General features: G+C 40.6%; 1 protein-coding gene across 18 annotated transcripts in view; it reads right to left on the minus strand.

Moving 5' to 3' along the window:
- Positions 1-26,411, minus strand: part of dlgap4b (discs, large (Drosophila) homolog-associated protein 4b) — a 99,519-nt gene that overhangs the window by 1,879 nt on the left and 71,229 nt on the right. For 10 of the 18 annotated variants that reach the window (XM_067505055.1, XM_067505058.1, XM_067505047.1 and 7 more), the window contains 12 exons: positions 24,259-24,346; positions 19,435-20,705; positions 19,114-19,328; positions 17,198-17,299; positions 16,289-16,439; positions 14,815-15,070; positions 14,280-14,432; positions 6,697-7,136; positions 6,128-6,216; positions 4,549-5,036; positions 3,396-3,487; positions 551-721 (listed from right to left, as the gene is read on the minus strand). In XM_067505055.1, coding sequence (XP_067361156.1) covers positions 551-721; positions 3,396-3,487; positions 4,549-5,036; positions 6,128-6,216; positions 6,697-7,136; positions 14,280-14,432; positions 14,815-15,070; positions 16,289-16,439; positions 17,198-17,299; positions 19,114-19,328; positions 19,435-20,631 — 3,354 coding nt within the window. In that variant the 5' untranslated portion in view covers positions 20,632-20,705; positions 24,259-24,346. Of the gene's footprint in view, positions 1-513; positions 722-3,395; positions 3,488-4,548; positions 5,037-6,127; positions 6,217-6,696; positions 7,137-14,279; positions 14,433-14,814; positions 15,071-16,288; positions 16,440-17,197; positions 17,300-19,113; positions 19,329-19,434; positions 20,706-21,294; positions 21,431-24,258; positions 24,347-26,411 lie in introns of those variants that run through there. The other 8 variants (XM_067505060.1, XM_067505057.1, XM_067505059.1 and 5 more) reach the window with 6 other exon arrangements.

Raw genomic sequence — 26,411 nt, forward strand, 5'->3', positions numbered from 1 at the left:
AACATGAAATGAAGGGCACATTGATCTAAACTTAAGAACACACAGGACAGTGTCTGCATTTGCATTGCAATTCAACATAAAGCCAGAGCTTAAAGGATCCATAACCACACACATGCACACAATGGTCTGCGCAAAAGCAAAAGCAACCAACAAAAGACATACAGCATAAATTCAAGCACAGACGTTGACACAAAGCAGGAGCAAAAGCAAAAACAAGATGGCATTCTGTCACATAAGGCCAGTGCATCACCATGCTCCACTGTCACACGCACAGCAGTTAGTTATACATGCATGCTCAAATCAGGGCTTCACGACTAAAAACACAACATTGACAGCCCTCTTTGAGATTAAATTTTCCATGCATGTCACTCTGGCCCTTTTGTGTTAGACCGGGAGGCCTTCTTAGAGGTCATCCCACTCAGGGACGTGGGGAAGTCGAAGGAGAGATAAAAACGGGTGGGAAAATGGTGGTGGTGGTGGGAGGAGAGAGGCCGGTTTCGGCGGCTTTCCTACCCCAGCCAGGGCACTGGGCAGCAGGGGTGGGAAGTACCTTCCGCTCAGGGGGTGAGTGGGCAGCCGCAGATGGCACAGGCTGCCAGTCATTGGACTTGAGATGGTAGAGCTCATCAAACTTGAGGCTGATGTCCTCGATGGAGAGCTGCAGCAGGTCCCAGAAACCAGCCAGGTCCTGGGCTGTGGGTCGTGGATTGGCATTCACATTCTGGCAAAAAAAAACAAAAAAAAAAAAACAAGGGGGGTTGAGAATAAATAAATGAGGTTTGAAGACAAAAGTGATAATGTAAATGTATAAAAGGGAAGAAAGGGAGAAAGGGAAAGCTCACAACCCAGTTTTTGGTACAGACAGTACTGCTGACTATAGGATATTATATTTCTCATGTTTTCACAGCATTATAATAAAGTGTAACATGACAATTTTTTAAAAACATATTTAGCAAAATGACAGAAATACTCAAACTCCAATAATGTTCATCACTAAAGGACAGAGGTAATCTGCTGAGAGCTGTTCTGATAAATGTGGTTTTCTCATCTAGAAGATCCATTTATATTTATTGTTTTTTGGCACAATGCACCTAACATTATCTTTTATAAGGCATGAATTCAAGAGCATAACCATTCGCAGTTCTGGTATTTATGGCCTGCTGTATACAGGTTGTTCTGCGTATCAAACACTGCTGCTCTTTTCATAGTCACCGCTAGAGGGAGCCACGTTACAGCAACACTATTTTATCACACTGAAACTTTAAACAAAGCAGCACATCAGAACATGGCGTTTTCCTTTTAAATAATACAACAAATCATATTAATGATAGAGCGTAAACATTTTTCATTGCCAATTTGCTAATAAGCTAGTGAAATCAGCCAATATTTGTAAAAAGATAAACAAATAATTCATTCTGCAATTGAGTTCAAATTGTAAATAGCATCACAGTTTTCTTCACTGTTCCAGAAACAAAGGTCACTTTAGGTGTAGTTCAACTATTGTGGTAACTTTCTTCCTGTGCATCTCCACCCCTCCTGTAGAGTCTTCAAGGAGCGGTGCTGTTTCCTTATTCAGTCAATATCAAAGTGGACTGCTGGGAGAAATCTAAATGTAGTTTCAAAGTAGGTTTTTCAGTAATGGCTCCATACAGTCTGAAGGATTTCAGTTATTTCCTACACATTAATTACGTGTTGAGATATGAAATACAGTGCATTATTATACTATTACATATATTGTTGAGCGAGACTTTAAATATACATACACTCAGTTTTAAACTATACACCTTTTCAACTGTAACTCATATTAATTATTCTAATTTTATTTAAAATGAATGTAGCAAACAAAACTAATACTGTGTTACAAGCTTAATTTCTTCCACTCCAGCTCGAGTTCAATTTTAAATGAAATGTTTTCTCACACTTCCGCTGGGTTAAAATGCTGGCTCTGCTCTTTCTTCGCCCATCGTCTGGTTAAATCACAGTACTGCAGCTTCATTGATGATGGTTTCTGGGTTCACCAAACACACACCTAACTTAGAGTGACTGGACCAACTCTTATGATAATGAGCTCAGACTTGAGGATTATGTTCAGATTTTGTCAAACCCACATTTGGCACAGGCCACTGATGCAATACTTGTTTACAAACAGCTGCGTCTGTGTTTGTTGACTCTTTAAAATCTGCACCGACTGCTGATCAGATATGAAGTTAAATCCTGCTCTGACATTTTTCCTCTGATGCTCCATATGCAGACTTTCTTTGTGCAGGCTCCACTCTGATCTTTGTATTTGAGCAACTCCACTCATGCCTGTGATCTATGGCCCGGGAGTTCAGGAAAATATCTTAGAATGTTTTATCACGTTAATTGGATTAGGATTACATTTGTAATTGAAGAAATGCTAAGACAATTTCAGGAGAGCTAACTATTATGTACAACAAAGATCCACTGCCTTGGACTTGTCCCTTCAGGGGTTGATTTGGCATGTGTATTTATGCCGGATGCCCCTCCAACCACAATCCTCCCAAGGTGGGGGGAGGCCACACCTGACGTGGTCAGATTTGACCCCGCTGCCTTCTGAATCCCAAACCAATGCTCTACCACCGAGCCACCAGGTCCATCTAGAGCTAACTATTATGTGCAAAATGTAAATACAAGATTTTTAATTGCTGCAGAAGCAGTGAACAAAATTACACTCTGGTGCTGTTCCACTTTGTCAGTCAGGAGACAGGATGGTATGTGGGTTGAATATTATTCACACAGCAACCTCAGTGTGTAACCTTTTTTAATGCATTTCTTCAAATTAAATATGCGTTAAAATAAAGACTGTCAAATGACAGTCAATGTAAATAAAGAAATAAACTGAGTTTCTTAAATTCAGACAGTTCCCATTGTGGATCAGCTGCTTTCTTTCCATCTTTTCTCTCCCCCCCGTGCTTTGAAATAACTGAATAACATCTATTGAGCTTGCTTTAGATTTTTTGAATAGTCAGATTCTGCTGAGCTGTCATAGACTTTACTAATCTAGTTTATGTGAGCAATATTTGGGAAGCTGAGCATCATAACCACTAATATTTATAGCAAATGGTTTACTTATGTGGAGACTATTGTGTTACAATTTGAAATGTTAGTGACGTAGGTGGCTAGATTTTGGTGAATGCCATTTCCATTAAAACTCCTCACATGTGAGAAATGGCTAATTGTCTTATAATAAGCCCAGTTTATCCAGTGCTTGTGGACCATTATGCTTTACTTAATATGCTGTTTATTGAGGCTGTTCCCACATTAATCGGTTGTCTTTTGGTTGAAAGACTTTATGTGTATTGAGGCATTGCAGAAGTAAAAACGGTTTAGGACCCTGGAGCAGACATGTAGAGGAGAAAGGAACATCTACACACCAGGTTTTGTTCACACAGTCCCCGGAATTGCTGGAACTTCTGTGATATTAAGAGCTGGGCACTTCCTACTGCACTGCGAACCTTCCCCAGAACTAAGGAGAAAACACACACAAATTATTTCATTATTATCTATATAATATCAATGAAACACACCGGGTCTTTACTTCTTTGAGTTAGTAAAATGTACCGAGAACTTATGTTAAAGATACACAATTCACTTAACTACACCACATCCACATGCTGTACATCTGGGTGCTGTGTCTCTGGGTGGATGGAAACTGAAAACTTACTGCAGGTCATTAGACAAGTACAGTATGTGCACTCTGCCATGCACTGTTCAACTGACTCCACAGAGTGGCATGAAGAGGATCACTGTGTATTGGACAATGTTATCCTCTTTAAAGGCATCTAAGCTTATATAGATACTACAGCCTTCTGCTGCCAGTTTACTATGTTCACTATGCCAGTCTGTTGATGTGTCAAAACTAGGACAAACATCTGGCCTGACAAAATTGGGAATCCTATCTGATCACTGGATTGCAAAGTTATGGCAAAGTGACTATAGTGTGGTGAGACCCATTTTTATTTCTGAATAATAACTTATAAAGACACACAGGGCGTAGTTCACACATTATTTGAGCATTGATGATAAAACACTTCTATGCATCTAAAGCCTTCCCACTGTTGTATGCCTTGTGAGACTGATGTTGAAGCACTAATCTAATCTGGACGTTTAATCAGTTCCAGAGTAGATTTGTGTAATTCTGGGGATTACAGGCGTGCGTGTGTGTGGCAACCTCAGGTATTACTGCCTCATTCCCTCCATGCTGTGTATGCCTGATAGAGTGATTGTACGACCTGAGGCAGAACCCTGTATTGCAGCTCTAAGCCATGGAATGAGGAACAGAACTCTGGGGGGAAGCTAAAGTTGTAAGATGCAGGATTTATTGAGAACTCTGCATCTTGCCTGTTTGGCTGTCCTTGTAGCTTTGTATTGGTATTTCTGGATAAACCAATGGTGATGGATGGATAGATCGATGATAGATTGATTCTGCTGATTTTACAGTAGAGGCTTTTGGCATAAGTGAAAAGCCTTTGAATAATTTGTGTCAATTTTACTAAACGTGACATGTCAGCACTGTGCCAAACTTACCCTCCTCTGAGAGCTGGTTGTCTTTGGTCTCCTGCTCCATCTGCTGGCACCAGCCTTCCATGCGCCCCGTTTCTGCCTGCAACAGCTTCATGAACCAGTGCCCATCTCTCCGACACAGTGTTCCCCCTCCTCCGCTCTGAGGTACGCTGCTGTTACTGCCATTCCCACTCTCCAGCCAGGGGTCTGGAGGTGGAAGAGATGACGGGTCCAGTGCTGGGTCCAGACTTTCTGAGAAGGAGGAAGAGCTACTTCGTGTGGTGGAGCGGTTAAGGATCTGCCTGGGTGGTGGAGGTGAAGAGGTGTCACGAGTGACATCTCCATTGTCTAAAGAGTCTTGTCCTGGAGTTGAGCTCATGGATTGGCTGGCACTATTCACCATGACTTTCTTCTCAGTGTGTTTAGCATTAGTGATATGGGAGATGACAGGGATGTCCTGTGTGTCTGAGTCTGTTTCTTGTTTTGAGGCCATGCTACTGGAGCGATTGAGTCTGAAAAAATCAGGGTGACACAGGGTTATTTGCTGATAACACAGTTGTTTTCTATATATCAATTTCATCTCTACCATTTTATGGGCACAACAACGGACAATAAAAATAATACATTGTTTAAGAATATAGTCTCCATTACTTTAACAATAAAAAACTGCTCAGTTTTGATGCCAAGTGTTTTCTATCAATACAGGTATAAATAAAGCGTATTGATTTGCGTCTGTATGTACAGGATAATAGCGCATTCAGTCCGATCACCTGATTTCTTGTCAGTGGGAATCAAGCTTTTGTTTTCATATGCAAATGGAGGAATAGTTGCAACATAAATGTTGTCTAACATGATTTCCATTTCAATTCAACTTTCAATTCAACTTTATTTATATAGCACCAATTTACAACAAAGTCATCTCAAGGCACTTTACAGAATAAAGTCAAGACTATAAAGATGTATAGAGAGAACCCAACAATTCCCCCTTGAGAAAGCCCTAGGCAACATTTCCTGTTAATTCTCATTCAATTCTTACAGGGTTGATTCAGTTATGTACTGCAAAATGAGAAATCTTATGCAATATTAGCAAAGACAAAAATACAATGAGTGGAAATGCACAGGGTGTGCCACATTTCGAAAACTGTTGAACCAAATACATGTGAACTTCAATAAAAAAGTGAGAAAAACAATGCTCTGTAAGAGATACACAAATAAATATAGGAACCATAGTTATGTTGGTATAATATTTGCCATGAAGCAGCAGCAGCTGCTATGTACAGCATGCAAAAGTAGGAAAATAAAGGAGGAAGCCTCAAGGCATCCCGGAACTTCCTGGCATTCAAAACATGACAAGCATAGAATGCAAACTTAACTGCAACAACTAACAAATGGGTCTCATAGTAGTGACACGTTTAACAGTAAATGCTCATGCCAAGAATCTGCTTCAATATCCCCAAATCAACACACAGTTTAATTTTCACAAAAAAAAAAACATTAAAAAAAAAACTGACATTCACTCCTGTAAAGGCAAACAAATAGTCAGAAGTGTGTGTGGCTATAATATAAATTCCTCACGTTGTTACAAGGACAGGAAGGGACTTACTGCCACCCGTCCTCCACCTGTACTCCAATTGACTGAAATTTGGCCAATGGAGGGGTTTCTTCTCGTGGAACTTCTTCAATGCAGTCAACCTTACAACAAAAACAATGAAAAACAGTAAACACTACACCTCAGATCAATCTTGGCATTAATCATTTCATACAACCCAGGAGAGATACAAGAAAACCGTTTCTGTTCATGTGCATGGACTGGTATATGGAAAAATAGGCTATTACAGAACATGTGGAGAAGCGCAAGCGTTAAGTGGAATATTAAAAAAGGCATATTCTGTGTTCCACACTACATTGTAAAGCCAGCTCTAATAACACGTGGATTCTCACACTAATGACACCTTTAGCTTGAAAGTTTCCTGAGTTCCAGCCCAACATCCAGAACAAGCTGCACTTTAGAAAACACTATGACTACACTAAATGGTGTAGACTGATCTAACCACTGAGCTAGAGGCAGCCTGTAAAATTGCCCTGTAGAGTACATTGACTGTACTCTATACTGCAGCCATATGCAGTAACAGCACTAAACAGTATCAGATATACATCACTTCCATAGCCTACCTGTATGCCAATGGAGGAGAGTTTCCGCCTGGGTACTGGGGCCACAAGGGGTTCCTCTGCCACTAGATTTCCCTTTTTAAATCCCGATTTCAGGGATTCATGCTGAACTACTGAGTCACTTGTATCAGTGGACACATTGGCAGTGGTGGGGGCAACTGGTTCTCTTGGTGTGGCAATGGGAGTGGCGATGATGTGTGGAGGGCGCGGAATACCGCGGGCCAAGCTGTTGGCACGGGTGCTGTCTAGGCTATCAGAAGAGTTGCTGTGGGCGTGGCTAGATTGGCTGTTGACCTCTGACCTCCGGTCCTGCTGATCCAAGTAGTTGTCTTGAGCAGACTCTGTGCTGCTTTGTACGGTCACAGAGATGTAGGGTTTGGAAGTTGTACGGGGCGGCACTGGTGGAGGAGCAGCCTTCCTACAATTGGTTATGCATGTAGAGACTGGAAGAGAAAAGAGAGGGCCTAGTTACATCTAAGCTTAAAACAAGAATATACCAATTAGAGCATTGAAGCATTTAATGGTTTAACACAAAGACACTGTTGAAAGAAAGTTGGAACAGCAGTACAATCAAGTAAGACTCTGTCAAATCAGTAGGAGACTGAACAAACATACTGACACCAGTGCTAGTCTGCAGACCATACACAATTTGAAGGATGGCATTTATTAGCATGACTCCTCAACACAGACCAACAAACAATATAATTCCCACAGTGACAGTACAGTGTGTCAGAGCAGATCCAAAGACAAAATGCACATGAAAAGTCAAAGATTACAGAATTTCCATACAGACAGATCAAATCTCCACTCCATGTCTCCCCCTGGGCAGTAAATGCAAAGTGCGGTTTTGGAAAGTAAAAACCTGTAATATAAACATGGAATTTTAGTGTAAATACTTTGTTTGACATCCCACTGGAAAAGCTGTGAGAAGCTCAAAAAATGGTACAATGCCACTGAGTAGTGTGTTAGTATGGAGAGAGTGAAAACGGAAAGCAAAGTCGGTATAGAGAGACCAAGTGTGGACAAATTCAACATCTATTCAATGGATATTTTACTGTTTATCTAATCTGAAGCTCAGTCATAGTGTAAGTTTGCAGACAAAATACATAATACATGCGTTTGAGGTATTATCAAATGAATCACACTCTTAATGAAAAATTCAAATTAATAGTCAGAGACCCTGCAATGTGACACCTTAAGACATAATTTGAAGTCAGATACTGACTTGCTTGACCGACCGTTGCAGTCAGAAATTTCAATAAGTTATTAAGGATTTTCAAAGAGCATTGAAACAAACATGTGAGCAGTGGAGAAAAACCCTCAAACAAACGTTCTGTTGTTCATTGTAATCCACTTCTTATCTTTAACTCTATTGTGTATGCAACCTCGACAAACGCAGAAGTCACATGAGCTCACACATATCTTTCTGCCAGATTAAACTCTTCACCTTTGGGTTCAGTGGTCAGATTTCTTTCAGCCAGCTGGTCCTGGTTCTCCTCTCAGAGCTTCTTAAAGAGTAAAAAACTACTTCTACAATAATCCCTGGATGACTCGTAAAGTGTAGACGCTTGTCCCACCTGTGAAACTAATCAGCAAAACTGCTCTGGTGCATTTCAGACCACATTCCAATAAAGGCAAAACCATGACATCATTTATAAACAGAAGAGTTGACACCCAACCAATCTCAGGACACACACACACACACACACACACACACTCTTTTGAATGTCCAGCCCTCATTGTAAATAATAAGCTGCCAAAACAAACAGCCCTCCACATGTTTGAGGATGCACACCAGACTTTCCCAGGCTTTCCCAGGCTTTCCCTGGGAAAATGCAATGACTTGATAGTTCTGACTCACTCTCCACTCCACATTTATTGACCTACTAGTCAAAAACCAAAGAGCAATGAACAATCCACAGCTGTCTTGATTCCAGTTCATCCAGTCTGGGAATTCTTTATTTTGGGATAACGGCATTTCAACATCCATTGCATAGTCAGTAGCTGTAGATTGTCTGCTGTCCTCTGACCACCATTCCTGACTTAAGAAAAATTGCTGAGACAGCTTTTTACGGACCGTGTTGCATACTGTGACAGCATTAAATATGGGCAAAACAAAGTTCTCACTTTTATGGCAGCTATGTAATACACAGGCGCCATTCCTGTGTCCAAATCACTATGACTGGGTGTGAGAGTAGGGCTGGGCTATTAGGATGAAAGTGTACATCCCTGTATTTTTAGGCAGAATTCCAACACAGGTGACTTTGTGTTGGTTTCAGTTTTACACTTTGAGTGGGCTTTGAATTAAAAATGAGGAGCCATCACTCGATGTACTGATCTCTCCTGTCATTCTGACGCTTGTCCTCTCTGCTGCCTTTTATCAAGTTCTATGAAAAACAATTAGAGTCCTGGTCATGCCAGAGAAATCTGCGCTTTCCGGGAGAAAATTACCTCGACAAATCAGGCGCAAACAGAGGAGGTGTGTGTTTGCCAATGTTGCCGGAGAAATTGTGAATGAATGGAGCCACACGGACAGAGGGGTCGGGGTGTTGTGAGAGATGACAGAGGGCTATGAGATGTATCAAACTATAGACCATATGGTATTGCCTCATCCTACAACTCCACTTAAAATATATATTGATATACTTTAAAAAGTCAATGCACCACCCAACTCTATGTGAGAGAGCATCTGCCCTCTAGTTCTCCAAGCTTCACATCATGCTTTTGTCAATCTGAACAGAATTCATCCTTAAGTCTTAATACCGCTGAATCTGCTTTACCCGCAAAAAAAGCAAAAAAAAAAAAGCCCTAAAATCATAACTGACATCTGCCTTTGAGATTAGAACAGAGAGAAAGCAATAAAGCATGAGATAAAATGGATAGTTTTAGCTTACTACTAATATATTAATATTCCTGTATGTGTTGACCGATAATGAGAAACTACCAGAGAAGAAAAATAATGTACTTTTCATTTGGAGTTGGACTTAGTGTAGTCATTTCATTGTTTTTACACCACATACTAGTGACGTGTGTAGTTAGCAAAGTGAATCATCTGTGTGCATGGGAACATCGATCTGTTTACTGCTTTGTTTCAGACTGACATCCTGCATCTCTAAGGCTCTCTAAGTATCAGTAGATTACTATTAAATTTGGCAGGCCCTCTGGGGGCCTATTCCTTTAACTAGTTATCTCTTAACTTTACATATATCACCATAAAAGTTGAATGTGTAATCTTGCCACTACTTTGGTGTATGTCAACAAAATGGTGTCTACAGGTGTGTCAACTGCTAAAAGCAACTATTACTGTGCGTATAGTCACATATCCTGTTGGATAGTAAAATGTCCTGCAACTGCACCACAAATCACCAAATGTAGGAGCATTCTTATCAACATTTGTTAATGTTGAAAGAAATAGCAGCTGATAGATCACTTTGAAATGTGTCTTATCTCAGGAATCAGATATGGGGGTGTAATGATACTGCTTTGACGTGCACAGGACAACTACATAACTGACCGGACAGGTTTTAAACAAGTTTGGAGTTTATCCTAGGCACATTATTACCTACTGTTCCTATTGTACCATGGCTACTGGGAACAGAACATCCATGATCTCTGCAATGAACCTGGTGAGAAGACCAAAAATAGTGAATTTTATCGCAGAGCTAACATATTAAATCAATGGAAATTTAATCTAGTGGATTTGTCAGAATTCCTTTTAAAGTAAAAAAAATAAATACCAGAAAAATATTAAATAATAATATACCCATGACAAAAATTCCCTACAGACAGACAGACAACAAAAGGCAGATGCTCTAAATCTGGCAGCTGGTTTCCTACATTTGCTTACTTTACAGAACTCACACACACAAACATGCACAACTCGAACGAGCATGTTTGACAAAGCTGGTTTATATACACCACACTGCAAAAGCTTGAAAAACTACAAATGAAATCAAATCCTGTTGCTCCTTAAATAAGGTTAATGAGTGTCCGGGAGCTGCTCGGTACAAATAACTGGTTGCCCTTCAGAAGGAAATCTACCAGCAGAAACAACTAGAGGTTTTGTGCCAAAACGTTTAAGTGGAATCTGGAGTGGGCACTGAGCACTGCTGTTTTCATGCCATCTGGACAGTGGTGTTGTTGTCTACAAAATGTGAATTTCAAGGCTTAAAAACAATTGGCTGTAAGAAGCTAGATCAGCTGAAAACTGCTTCCAGCCAACTAATGTCTGCTCTCTACTGTTTCGCCATTTTTAATAATTCTCCAGTGACGCATTACCAATAAAATGTGTACTCACACATAATGTATCTTGGCTGCATAGAAACAATTTGAAAAAACAAACAAAAAACAAAACAACAACAACAACTTATGTACAAGTAGCCAATAGAACTTTAGAGTTTGCCATGAAAAGAATAATTATTGAATCCACAGCAGGGCCAAGCCTGAAAGTAAGTGCAGTGGTTGGTGTTTGCGAATGTGGTCAAACAGTTAGAAAAATGAACGTGCTGAACGAAGACAACTTTGGTACCCCAGTCTCTGCTGGTAAAAAAATACCCGCAGAACTATTTAAGCAGTAACAATATACATTTTAAGCTGATTCACTGAAGTGGTCCTATGGTGTGGTGAGATGGAGCTGTACAATAGGCAGGAACAATAAAATACAAAATATGGATTGTGATGCTTTATTTATCATTTTAGCATTGCCTGCCAAGCTTCCTACAGCCTGCCAGTTGACCCATCTGCATTATTTAATCTAGAAACAGCCACAAGACACAGACAACCTTGTCTGAAAATATCACCACTCCCACCACTGTCAACAAAACATTATCTGAATGAATTATCACATTAAATGCTTTCAACAACAGCACAGCTGTCACAAAGCTGCCCTGCCTTTTTATTAAATATATGCTCAAAATGGGACTTAATCCATGAGGCAATACACAGGCCAGCATGTGGGACAAAAGTGGGACAGGCCACAAATAATCCTCCATGAAAGCCAATTTTCCATTTCAGCTACCAAAAAGAAGCAGCTTTTGAAAAGAAATTTAAATATGTTTAACTGTAGGCAGCTAAAAGGGCATCCACACAACCTGATGTAGCCTGTGGAGAGAACACCTGACTTATCATCATTCCTGTGGGTGGAGCATTACATCCAGAGAGCTCACATGAAGGGGAAGATTCTTTCCTGATGTCACTGTGTAGTAAGCACATGGTGAGGGATGCTCAATAACTAATACAGCCAATGATGCAGAAAACAGCATCGCTGGATGCAGAACAGACCATGAAGCATTTCAAAAGTGCAGAATGTGAGTGAGAAGGGAGAACAATTTGTTTAGTGTTAAAATGTCTAAGGTTGTTAACATTTCACTCTCCATATACCTGGGATATTAAAAACAGAGCACATCGGGCAAATGTCCTCTGAAAGCAGCTGCAGGGACGTTCAAGCAGCCAATTTGCATTTTTAAATCTAAGTAAACTAAGATCTGAGGAAGAGCCTCGTTTTTTTTTTCAACAGCAGGTGCAGTGTTTACATTTCTGTGTCACATTCACTGGTCGTGTAAAATTTAGCTTTAAAGTTATTTGCTGTCGGATGCTCACAGAGGATGAAGCAGTCACCGTAGTTTCAAACAAACTCAGCAGCAGTAACAACCGTATGGTGACCCCCCAACACTTACCCAGCAGCCAGGCGCAGGCACATACGCAGCTCGGCCTTGTCTTCAGTTAAGACCTAACATTTTCTACGGGACACCAGTGACCCACATCCGCTGCTTCCGTCACGGCTGTGTGGAGAAAAAAAGCCGGCTTTCTGTGCCTTTTGTTTGGGGCGTCTCTCCGAGACCGAGAGAGGCGTGGTGGCATGTACTGGTGCCTTCAACACCGCCTCGGACAATCTAACTCCACACCGTCATGATCAGGAACAGGGTCTGGATTCACATTGAGGTCTTCTTTCATTATGTAACAAAATGGAGTAAGTTTGGACACACTATTTTGAAGAAGAAGAAAAAGTAATCGAAGATGAAGAATCAGGCTACTTAAACCTTAAATGTGTATTTTAGATTTCTGCGTCTTTAACATTGACACCACCTGGTGGTTTTATAATGAAATTCTGATATGGCTTTTATAGAAACATTATAAACTAATAAATTCCGATGTATCATTATGGGTTAACCACCAGTCAGAACAGGAAGTGTCTAAAATCAGTTCCACTTAATGTCTGAACCTATTTTTTTTATTAATTACTGTAGGTGTTTTGCCACAGTCAGTATTGTTTAAATTACAATGGTTTCTTAGTGGGGTATGTTTATTTTTGTACTTAAAACAAAGATTAGTAGTGCTTTGATAGTGCTTAGTTCTTGTACTTGAGTAAAAGATTTTAAATGTCACTCACTGGTACAAGAGACGTTTTTCAGTATATAATATTTGCACTTTTACTTGAGTATTACATTTGTATACTTTTACCATCACTGCACACAGTGTACCACATTTTCCTGTGTATGCGGATGTGTAGCTGCAGAGTGGACATGCTGAACCTTGTCCTCCATGACATTATTGGGACTATTAGTATTAATGTTGTGGTTTATCGATGTATGTACTCAACGGCATTTCAAATATTTTACTTTTTAATTTGCTTTATGTTTTTACCAAGATACCAGTGATGTTGTGAAGTAATTTAAGTAGCACAAAATATAATTAACATTTTTAAACTTTTGGCTTCAGCATAAAACATCCCTCTATGTGTGTCCCTAGAGGCAAAAAAAAATAAAATAAAAATATTTCCTGTACCAAAAGGCTACAACTTTTTATGAGATATCCATTTAAAGTAATTAATTTGGAAGGGTGGAGCCTAAACTGTGTCCAGATAAACCTTTTAATATGTTATTGCGCAAAAGGAGCCCTGTGGATTTTCTCCACCACTTCCACTGGAACCATGCTAGGGTGCTACCTCTCAAAGGTTAGTATAAGCAAGAGGAAGGATCAAACACTTTAACATACAAAACAAACTATAGGCCAATGAAGATACCTGTTTACAACACGGAGCAAAATAAAAACATAAAAAACACTCAGAAAAATAGATCCATCCAAGCTGTAAGCATTTCACAAAAAGGGAAACAAAGATGGGGGCTTACTGGTCACATCACCTTTCTGTGTATTTATCCAATATCTTCAGCAATATCAGAATAGAAACTAAAACATTCTACCAAGTGGAAGGCAGCACATTTTCATTGTCCTTTCTGCAGACTGTGGTGAAGAGCACCACAATGTGGCTGCTATATAGTAATGACACAAGCAGATGGACAAACATCTAAGAGATTGGTCAGATGTCAAAAGCCAATCCAGAGCTTCTTTAACTAAAGTGTGTCACATAAATTCACAATTCTTCTGTTACTGCAAATTCAAATAGGAAGGTGGCAAGCAAGCAACATTCTAGTGCTGCTAGTTTAATGACTTAAAACTTAACAATGGCCAATACATCTTAAAATCAAGTCAGAGTATAAGTGATTTTAGTAATTTATTTTTATTATTATTATTATGATTATTACTAATACTACCTTTTTCACGGAGGGGAGTTGGTGTCAGACTGTTACCTGTGTTAGTGGGTAGGATGCGTGGTCTGTCTGTCCCCAAACGATGAAGAAAAAGTGCAAGCTGTTTCTCCTTTGGGGCTTTGTCCAAGCCTGTTGCTATCAGGTAAGAGCCAAACTGTTCTTTCCATGTCTTCCATTGGGTAGAAAGGTTGTCTAGCATGAGCAAAAGAGGCTGCATTTGAGCTAAAATGCTTGTGTGTGCATGTTGGAGGACCAGTGTCCCACCTAGGACCAAGGCTATGAAAAGTATTCAAAGAAATGTCATGGAAAAGAGTAGTTAAAGCATGCATTTGTCCCAAGTGTCTTTGCCACTTTAAAAAAGGGGTAATTTTGTCGTATAATGTTGTAATAACCCAATGAATAATGAAAACATACATGTACTGAACACGTTCTCCAGGCTTCTGCAACATATTAACACTGCATCATAAAAGAACTCGCCCCACTGTTTAGGGGGTCAAAACTGTAGAAAGTTGGGAGATTTAGAGGGTCAAATAAATAACTTGCAGCGTCTTTTGTATTGCAGCCTAAGACTCACCAGTGCTGGCGCTGTAGGTACGAACAGTGGTATCAGTTGGAGGTGGTGAGCAGCCTGAGTCTATGGATGCTGTGTCGTCATCTTGGGAACAGCCAGCTTGAATGGCCCTCAGGTAGCTGTGGCTGCGGGATCGGAAGCATGTTGGCATTGGCAAGTCTGGAGGCTCTGGGTTGTCCTGAGAATGCGAACGGGAATCTCTGAATGTCGACTCGGAGCTGTGGTCCTCATAATGATGACTCAATTCCAGGTCCCGTAGCTAGAGAGAGGAAACAGCAAGATTTTTACAAATGTAACAAAGACTGTATGAGTGGGTTTATTTTAATCACAGTCACTGCTCCCATCACTGGAGGTTAAACTGCCCAGCTGAGTGTGGGTCTCCACTTCAGGGAAATATTAAATAGGATGCAATAAAATGCTACCTGTGTGGAGAAACCACAGTAATGGCAAGCATACAACTGTGCAACCCTCATTTCATCTGTAAAATCTTTTGCCCATTTTTCTGTTCTTTTCTTTTTGGCATTTCTTTACATGGCCTACTGCAAAATTCTGTCATCATACAGGAAATTAAAAGAAACATCTAGACAAGACATGCAGATTTGAAAAGTTTTTATAGCAACTTCACGCTCATGAAAAGTCACCCACTTCTGAGAAATCTTTTGAAAAAGCATTGCAGAAGATGGCTTTGGTATTTTGTTGACTGACAGACACATCGTGAGTAAGACTGTAAAATGTGTTTGTAGTAAAAGGTATTTTGATAGGTCACATACTTGTAGAGGAGAATCTAAGACAGTCAGGCCAATTAGGCAGCACAAAAGAAATTAAACTGAAGCAAAGAATCGCAGCTACACACTTTCCGGAATAATGAATATCACATTTATTTGGTATTCTGCTGTGACTGCAAATTAAAGCAATGCATTCCTAAAGAGGATAAATCTGCTGTAGTGCAACAACCTGTAACAAATTCTCTTGTAATAGCCTGCACTGGCTTGTTTCACTAGTTCACTCAAAACAATCCGACCGACTTTGTACAGTGTCTCAGTGTCCTTGTCAGTGGGAGGCTAATGGCTACAGATGTCATTCATTTGGCTTTTAGGTGCATGCCACTAATATGAGATACGGCTAGAAAATAAGGATTCTTTGTTCACTGTAGGCTCATTTAATACTGTCTTTTAAGCAGTATCAGTGAAAATGCAAATTGTGCTATGTAAATGAATGTAGCAGACAAAGGGGTCTTTGAAAATTATTGGTCATTTTAAAAGCGACAGTTTGCTAGGAGCTAAATGATGTAAAGTATGAGCCAGTACAAATGAGCTAATGAGAAAAATGAGCTAAAGAGAAAACTATTTGCTAAACTGATCCTCAAAAGACACAAACAAAAACAGAGAGAAAAGAGATTCATCATTTAGTCTCTCGCAGTTCGAAAGCACCACGTTTAATGCCATGCCTGTTAGCACCTATCCAGATCAACACTGACCTGTCCTATGCAGCTACGTCGGCCCAACGTGCTGCAGACCTGGCTGAAGTCATCATCATCCCAGCGTGGTAAAGATGAGTCTGTACCCCCAATGCAGTCTAAGTTGTCTAGACTGCGGTTATTGGAGAGCTCTCTGAGTGATGGAAGACAGCTGGAAAGGGGAGTAAGATGAAAAACAAGATAAAACAGATGTGTTAAGATTGTGAATTATAAGAAGAAAGAATAAAATTAAATGCATTAAGGAGTACAAAAGAATCTATTCAAGGAAAAGAGAAAAAGTTGACATGTATGTGCAATGAAAGGGACGCAGAAAGGAACTATGGATCGAGAGAAATGAATGATCAGCAAAACCAGTAAAGAGAGATAAATGGAGGTTGTTACTGAAGTAATCCCAATCCTTTCAACTGCATTTATGAATCATCTTAATCGGAAAGCTTGACTCCATTCCAATTTAAGTATAAATCATTGTAGCACCTGATCATGCAAAGCCAGCAATGTCAGGTTGTGCATGTACACACAGCTCTGTGCCATCATGGTGCCAAAGCCAAAGAATGGGTTTAGCCTTAATCCAACTAAAGACAGACGCACATATTACCCATTCTTTGTTGGCACACAGTGATCGTAACATGGCTGTAAACTGCCATATTATAGTCTATGCACACAGACGCCACCTCATTCTGCTGTTTAAATTGTATCAAAATGAGCTACTTTCCACTTAACAGCACTGGGCAGATGGCATTTACAAGCTGAAGGGAGGTTGGCAGCAGGGCATGAATTTGGCATTTGGAGTTGCCACTGACTTTGCATACATCTGAGGGGAGCAGTGCAAAGTCATTGATGATAGATCATACATACTTTAAGTGTTTTGCACCGCACCCCTGAGATGCACCTAACAGACCTATCACTGACCTGCTCATTGACCTGCCCAGCTGGTGCAGAGAGGACACACTGTGGAGCGGAGACCACAGGGCATCCAGCTCCCCCTGCAACAAGGTGTAATCCAGGGTTCTGCTGCGCACGCCAATCAAAATGGAGCAGACCGGAAGAGAGTGGGGTTGGATGGTCAGGGATTGGCAGGGGGAGTAGGGTTAGTAATTCGACCATTTTAGGGAAGAATAAATCCTTACAGTTACAAACATATAAGTTAAAAGGACGTTGATACTCCTAATGCTGATGTGTGTATGGCAGGTTTTGGTTAGATGGAGTAGTACTGTCCCGGTAATGCAACCGGTGTATCCATTTAGAGTCTGCATATAGTATATTTTGACACAGTACAAAACAAGAATTCTTTATGAGGGATTGTCACAAACACTGACAAGACGCTGATAAAATATACCATACCTATGTGCTGCTGGAAATTCAGAGCACAGTTAAACTGATGATTGGACAGTATTTGTCTGAATTCAATGGGTCAAGTGTGTAAAGGCATGGAAACCTATGGCCCAACATGATACTAATAGATTTCTGTGTATTGCTGGAGTCCACCTGGGTGAACGGCCATTTCAGCAACAAAGAAACAATTTGATCTCAGACAACAGCAGTGACTGCTGCCAAAACCTGTTCTCTTTTTAGAGCATAATGAAACTCCTACTCCAAAGGTGCATTTTCTGTCATAATTATGATAAGATGCAGTCAACTCAGCTACAGTGCCCCTGTGCAAGCATCACATATTGTGTGGTGTGTTTGGTTCAAAAAGCATGTAATTCAAAGACAAGGGAGGCAGAATGTCAATCTGTTACAGAGAATTTGTGATTTATTGTTTAAATGTAAATGTATACTCAAGTTGTCTGTGTCCTGTTAGCTGGAGCAGCAGAAAGTAATCACAGCTGAAGTAGGGTAGTAAGGCTGGCATGTGGAGGACAACGGGGAGTCTGTCACCACTTAATTCTATGCGTGAGTAAGCGCAGCTTGGACTGTGTGTGTGTTTGTGTGTGTGTGTACTTGAGTGTGTACGTTGTACTCATTTATATGAGCCTGCACAGAGACATGGGCATGATGGGCGTGATGGTTTCCATCCTGTAAAAGTGAGGTCTATTTTTTTACTTTTGATTGTTGAGAGGTTGTGTCTATCAGTATTTATAACTTGATTTACTTATTTTTATTTAAAGAAAAAAGAAAATCAACACCTTGTATAGCTACACATTTTCAAAAACTAATCAGTAACTTTCCACCCAACTCTATTTCCAAACACTATATCCCCAAAACCTTAAGGTTACTTGAAGAAAAATAAAAATTTTTCTCAATTAATTGTAAGTGTTTTATAGATTTTCTTACATTATTGATGTAAGAAAACTTACCAGCATCAGAAAACGCTAACTCAATGTAAAATCATTGTTCATCATTGTAGCCATCATTGTAGCCTTTTTAAAAACTATAAAACCTGTCCATTGATATCAGGGCCGTGTTCTTCATACAGGGATCAACAGGTTACATGAACAATATTACTGACATTTTGACATAATCCTGGTTCCTTCAGAGTCATTTTGAGCTTGTTATTATTCTCAGGTTTAGTTTGTGTAAGCAAGATAACCTCTCAGATTTAAACTGTTGGACCAGAAAGTCCATCAACTATGAACGCACAACGAATACCATCATTCACAAAAATGAAATATTGCATTTTAAATTAGTTCACTACCAATAAAATATCCAAATTTAATAGTAATATTAGAGTTCAGAGTAACACACAGGGACTATTTTAAAGAGGTTTCTTTTAACTTACTTTACTTTCACCTGTTCCTGGGTTCTTGTTGCACTTGTACTTGCTTTGAATATAATGCACATGGTACAATCAAAGCCCAGCTCTGTGTCTCAGTCTGTAATCTTACTTGCGTGGGGGTAGCTGGTCACTCAGCGACTGCTGCGTAGCCCTAAGGTAGCTCTGGCGCCGGGCAGCAGTTTTTGGCGAGGGTTTGGGGCTTCCCTCTGAGTCGTCACTGTCTTCCAAGTCTCCCATGGCCTTCACGTAGCTACCACTGCGCATCCGTCGACATGGGATTTCGTTGCCACTCCCGCTGCGGCCTAATGTGCTACTCCAGTCACACTATAGGCAACATTAAGTTGATAAAATTGGTCTCCAGCTCTTTACAAGAATACCATAAGAATACCACTGAATTAGTGCTTGTGATAGTAAAGATGCCTTCACTTACCCTTCGTCCAACTTGCAGGTAGTTGCCTGTTAGTTCCGGTTGGCAGGATTTGGACTTGAGCATGGACCTGTCCAGAGTAGCTGAGCCCTTTTGGATCACCTGTCTTGGCTGGCCCATGGTCAATGTGGACCAGGACCCACCTTTCATATAGTCACTGTCATTTATTACCATACCTCCTGTTCCGCCCATTTCACCTCCTCCTCCACCACTAGGCCTAGGAACGGCCTGGTAATTCATGTCTTTGCTGATTTTTGAGGAGCTGATTGTATTGTAGCCACTGTGAATGTATCTGCTTTGGCCACCCTGGCTTTCATGTCCAGTTGGACGCCCTAGAGTCATCATGGCCATTGTGTTATGGTAGTTGCTTAAATCACTGCTATCCAAGTCGTCTGAGCTCCAGTAACCTGACATGTTGGATCGTGGGCGTCTTTTGGCAGTTGCCTCCGATTTTGTCCCCCGATCTTTACTTTTGGATCTGCGATTTTGTTTCCCTCCATCCTCTGTACTAGAGGAACCTCCACCACTGCCAGTAGAGCGTCCATTGACATTTCCTTTCATGTGGTGGCTTTCCAGTGACTGCGACTTGGCAAAGAGCTTCTGTACTGAGTGCAACATATAACGAATTCGACCAGGACTGTCTGTGCGCTGCTTGGCAGCAGCAACAGCAGCAGTTCGATGAAACTGCAATGTGCTAAAGCCATCACGGCCTCCAGGCAGCTGCTTGTCAAACTCCAGGAGACTAGGTGGAGCCTGGGTCTTGGTCATATGATGGGATATAGTTGCTGAGCCACTCGTAATCATAGGTGTTCGCCCAGTCAGCCCTGCCATGCCCATGCTGCTTCCCATGCCTAGAGACAAGGATGTTCCCATGGTCCCTGTACTTATCCCCCCAATACTGTCCCCAGGCGGGGAGAAGTCAGACTGGTCATACGAGTTGTAGTGAATCCTGGGGAAAGTGCTACTGTTGGACATCTGGTTGTTGAGCGACAGCATGCAATCTGGTGGAAGGGAGCCTGGGTTGGCTGAAGGATAGAGGTGGGGGTCCATGGTGCCATAATGGTCCATTGTGGGGCTCAGCAGGTAAGGACTGCGCGGCAGGATGCTGGTCTTCTGGGGGTAGAGAGCCTCTGGATGGCCAGCGGAAGGATCACAGGAGTCAGACAAGTGTCTGTTACGGTTGGTCCCCAACCCTTTCATAATGGCAAGGAGGCCCAACCGTCTAGAAGACCCCCAGGCCGAGTAGAGATGATTGATGACCTTGAAAGTGACTCCTAGAAAACAAAGCAGAAAGACACAGCACAATTAAAAAAAAAGGACAATAGTAATATACTACTACACGAAACACACACATTCAAAATAAACAGCACTCAGCCACACAAACAAGCCTACTTAATATGTGCCAAACCCGACTACAAACAGGCTGGTTGTGGGGCAGTGACGGAAACTTTTCCATTTCATCCCACAGCAAACATCTGTGTTAAAATGTGGGAAATGAATAGAAAAACAGTGTGTGGAACAAAGACAAGCTGTATCTGTTGGGTCAGGACATACATGGTGGGTAAGACTACAATTACTGGCAGTGATCTGCAACTTCATACATATCCAGAGCTATGCAGAGCTTTAAAGCAGGCAGTGAATAAATAGCCTCAGTTTTGTTATGCCTTTTTTTTGTGTGTGTGTCAAATCACATTCAGATAAACAAGATTAGAAGCACATCATCGCACAAGCATTTCCATTAATGTGTCAACAAAATCAAACTTTGTGTTGTTGTAGCACTGGGTGGTCTCTTACAAAAGAAAACCAACACACACATACACTTACAGATTAAAAAAACAAAACAACTAAAAACAAAATAAATACCTGCTTCCTCTCTCTGCCTCTCAGTTTCTCCTACAGGTTAGCTGTGATACAAAGAAGCCAAATGTCTGTAAGAACCCTTTCTCTTATCATGTAGCACTTCCTCTATGCCCATTATTCCATCTGCTTCTCTTTCTCTCGTTTCCACCACTCTTCCTTCTCTTTCCTTTGCCCACCTCCAGTGGGTATCCCTGGCACTGGTCACAGAGCTCCTGTCCTATCTTTGCATGGTGAGCCAGGGATGGTGGGCAGACTGTCACAGTGAAACCAGTAAAGAGGATTTGACTAGCGGGTGGTGGGCGGAGGGAGCTGGCAGCTACACCTCCTTGTCATCCTAGTCAAGCTGTGCCAATGCCCTGGCTGGCAAAGAAGCAAGGATGGGACTTCTGTGTAAAATGGTGATGGTACTTCTTTTGTGTAAAATGACATATGACATGGACTGAGGCATTTTGTGTAAAGGTAAAGCAAAGACAATAGTAATTTTTATTGTATGTATTGAGATATACTGTATATCCATTTGTGGTTCTTTATCCAGTTTGAATCTCTAAGAATCACTGATTTCAGTTTCCTATAAGTCTGCTTTTATAGAAAAACTAGACTCTTACATTTTAAGCAAAAATGATAGCAAGGTGACAGATTGCTGTTTTGAAAAGCATATAAGAATGAATGAAGTCAGTATCTATAAAAGTTTTTTTACTTTCACTCCCCTTTGCTGAAAGTTTTTAACAGTCTACGTGCTGCCTCTTTGTCTTTGTTAGATCTTTGTTAGCGTAGTTAAATTATTGCTGTACTGTTTGGCTTTGGCTCCGCAGGACATTTGACCAGCAAGCAAGAATTTTAGGCCTTTTCGTGCTTGTCTTATATTTCACAAATGTTTCCTGATTCCATCTGTCATTTATTATTAGTCTTGGCAGCTGTTAGACACAAGCAGAATGTCCTTGCCGGCGCTGGAATGACACAATAAATCACTATAACTCAAATGTCTAATATTTAGCCAATCCATCTGTATGTTGGTTGATATTTATATAGTAATACAATAACTTTCAATCAAACTCCAGAAGATGGATTAATCATATCTGGTAGTACGGAGTTAAAGTTAGATTGGACTGAAAAATAAATATTTTGTAGTCAGAGCCCCTGCAGACTTTTAAAAGATGTAAGGAAATGTAATTGGTATAATGATATATATTCATCAATAAAATAATTTATCCAGAGTAAGTCAGGTGGACAGGCCAACAACGCCTGACTGATACACTTACAGCTGCTTCACACAACTGAAGTCTTCTGCTGTTTCCCTGCAGTCTAGACACGACTAGATACATTCATGACTTTTAAACCAGCAGTCCCAACAAGCTGCTAATCTCAGCTTCGTCCTGTCTCAAAGACAAACGAGCCTCCACTTTTATTGACAGCGCTTCATTTTTTCCACATTTTGTCATGTTACAGCCTTATTCCAAAATGGATCAAATTCATTCTTTTCTTAAAAATTCTACAAACAATACCCCATAATGAAAACATGAAACAAGTTTGTTTAAAATCTTTTTAAATAAAAAAAAATAAAAAACGAAAAAAATTCACAGCCTTTGCTTAAGACTTTACTGAAGCACCTTTAACCCCAATTACAGCATCACAAATCTTTCTGAGTATGACGCTAAACGCTTGGCACACCTATTTTTGGGCAGTTTCTCCCATTCTTCTTTGCATTACATTTGAGAATACTTTCTGGATGCACTGTATTGGAATTCCGGCTTTTTGCTGAGGGGATATTTGCTAACACTCCCTTTCCTCACCCCCAGAGAACAAACCCCCAGAGAAAAGGAGAAAGATATTATCTGCTGCTTAACAGACAATAAGTGAAAGGATGTGAGAGACGCAGCTCACTTACAAGATTACACTTCACTCAGAGGCCAGAGTGAATCGATTGTGATTCACTGTTTCAGTGACACAGAAATGCTTTGCACGTTATCTTGCTTTTACTTAACGCGTGGACACACATTTTTTTTTTTTACACACTTCTGGAAATGAGCTATTTTCAAAAAAATCTCCATATAATTTAAAAGCCTGCCTTTCATGCCACCATTATTAGCATGCTGCCGGCACAAGCTCATTTAGTGTCATTAACAGAGCCTCTCCGAGTGCCATCTCGGCTGATAGGGTCAAATCCTCTAAATCCTTTTACACCACATTAGCTAACCGCCTCATATCCCATCGTGACACGCCACTCAGCTCAGCTTAGGAAGCCCCCCTCAACGTGTCAACGATACAGCACATGACAGTCGCATTGTCACAGTAACAGCTCTGCAAACTGTTTACTGCCGGCTGAAAGTTTTAGAAACTTAAGCACATTTAAAACATTTAGACTTTTGTGTGACTGATAATAAAAAAATAAAAATGATATTTATTTAATTGGAATAACCTCCATCTATTTCAACCTATCTGTAGCACAAACCTTAAAAAAAATTGTCACATTAGGATTACGTTCTCTGTTATTAAGTGGCTGACCCTCTCAGTGCACCGGCTATAATAAACCACCAATTAAGATGCTGATTCATGCACCATCATATCGATTTCAATTCCATCTAAATCCTTGAAAATTTTTTAAAAAGGTTTTCCAAAGTATGTTCTGCTTAATTATATTTTTAGTTTTGACTCAGGGTCAAATGAATGAGGTTAAGTTTCTGCACTTGTTGATATTTAGATGTTGGACAAACAAATGTGTGAGTACATTTCAGTCTGCGTGTACAGAATAGTGTGCTCGAAAACAACGTTAACATGGGCGTGTTTTGTATGGGTTTCTACATCCAGCTTAGAGCGTCTGGTGGCAGCATCTCCCAGTCTTGTGCTCTGGGGAGTGGCCATCTGCTCCTCAAGTGGGTAAAGGGGCGTTTGGCTGCATGTCCAATTCTGATCTTACTTATTCTCTCAGCCACCATAACCTCAGAGCTACAGGCAGTTGATGATACTAACCAGAAGAGGGCGATCACAGTCAACACAACATGGACTGGGTTTCTGCCATCGCTGTCTGATGTTTTCATAAAGCATGTGTGGAGGTCACCTGTTCAAGCCAGAATAAAGAAGTAATCATCAATCACAGAACTTGACAGCATTCAAGATTACATCTTAGAATAAGATATCAAATTATTTTTAAGTTCTGATTATAAGCAAACAGCTCCTGAGTCAGTCCTGGGAGTTACAGTATATTTCAGCCTGGATGTATGCAGTGGTGCAAGAATCAAATTCTGCAATTCTCTGTAATTCTGTGACCTTGGGATGACTTTTGCAGTGATTTGGTGCTGAGTGGATAAAGCTAAATTAAAATAAATGTGTTATACTTGTTTTTTTTTTTACTTTTTATGTAATCTTGACCTGTTAGGGGTAGCACAGGTATTTAAATGAAACCATCAGAACGTCAAAGTGAAAATCAATCTTGATAGAACTGCTAACACTGCTGAAATGTGACTTTGATCCCAGTTGGACACTGCTTTTTTGTTTGGGGTCCCAAGACAAAATCAAGGCTTTCATTTATAACAGACATTTCTAATCCAAATAATTGCATTGGTAGACCACAGATTCCATGCTGAAAATATTAAAACTCATTGAAAGATGCAGTGGCAAAGCGTCTCTGTGTTGTCTGTGTTGTAACCCTTGAGCAGCCAGATTTTTCAAACAGTTGCCAGTTTCTAGATTGGCAAGTCTGTGGGCAGCCAGATTTAGATGAGACACTGTGCAAAGGACATCATCCCCTCATCTGAGGAACACAGGCAGTTTGTCAGAGCACAGCTCAGTCAGCCCTGAACCCATCTGCTCCTTACAGCACTGCCCCGGAAGACAGGGCACCTCTGTGTTTGTGTGTCTAAAGGCAGTATGTGTTACATGTAATAAGACCGACAAATGCTTACAGACGGCTGGTGAGGAGGATGGGACAGAAGGAAGAGAGGGAAAAACTCTGGGGGAAAAGGTGTGGGTTCACACAGCAGTGAAAATGAAAGCAATCTGCAGGGAATGAGAAGGTGTGAAAATGAGTAAACGTGTTGTAAACTGCGCACTGGGGAGAAAGTGAAAAATAAGGAAGCAGAAAAAGATGAGAGACAGGAACCAGCACACTGGAAGAAAGATGAGAGCTTAGTGTCATGAGAGTTAGAAGTTCAATCTTTGCATATATAAAGGAAACAAGTTTTAGTTGAGTAATGGTAATCAGGCGATGCTGCAGAAAGAGATTTGTAGTAAAGTGTTCAGTGCAGCATAAATACACTGTATGTGTATGTGCAAGATAATGTCAAAGAGAAATTACAGTTTTTTGCTTTTATTTTACGAGAATTTGTTTCTTATGTGAGAAGTAATGGAATAATTTGTCGGTCAATGAATTCCTCTAAGGCCTGAGTGTTTGTGAGTGGACACTCACTCACACACACACACACACACACATGCGCACATAGACACAAACATTTAATTATTTTGTATGTATGTGCGTCACATCATTAATTAATTAATAAATAGTACATGTGTGCGTGCATGTGCGTGCGTGTGTGTGAGAATCAAGCTAACCTTGTCCTAATTACACTCTATCTATTCCATCAGTGCTGTGCTCTGGCCTATTTTCACAGCTATAAATTTACCACTCTCCCCTCTGTTGTGATAGATGACCCACTCATTTTAGCCCATCTCCGAAGACTGTGAGCCAGAAAGGAAGTTGGTGAAAGACAGAGGCACCACTTCACTGTGTAAAATGGCAATGGAACTTTCCATGTCCTCAAAACTATTTCTGGTTCTGGTACATCAAAGGTGTTTGGTTTGTTGTTGTGAAGGCGAGGAAAGCCTAGTATCAAAAACAGTGAATACACGCACAGCTGAGGCTAAACGTACCACCTGGAGATCTCAAGGGTGCTGGAGTGTTTTACATGTAAGAAAGCAGATCTTTCTTGTTGCTTCAGTGTCGAGATTATTTAGAAATCAGTGGTCTCGATATCATAAAATGGCATCAGTGGTTAGAGGCTCCATGCATCTTTTCGCTCTAAAGATGACTGAGGCACTGAATGACTACCATCCAATTAACTGCTATTCTGTTACCGTTCCTGACCTCTAAAGTGAAAATCTTACTGATAATAAACCTGATGTTCTAT

The sequence above is a fragment of the Channa argus genome, chromosome 5 (assembly GCF_033026475.1).
Source record: "Channa argus isolate prfri chromosome 5, Channa argus male v1.0, whole genome shotgun sequence".
NCBI lineage: Eukaryota > Metazoa > Chordata > Actinopteri > Anabantiformes > Channidae > Channa > Channa argus.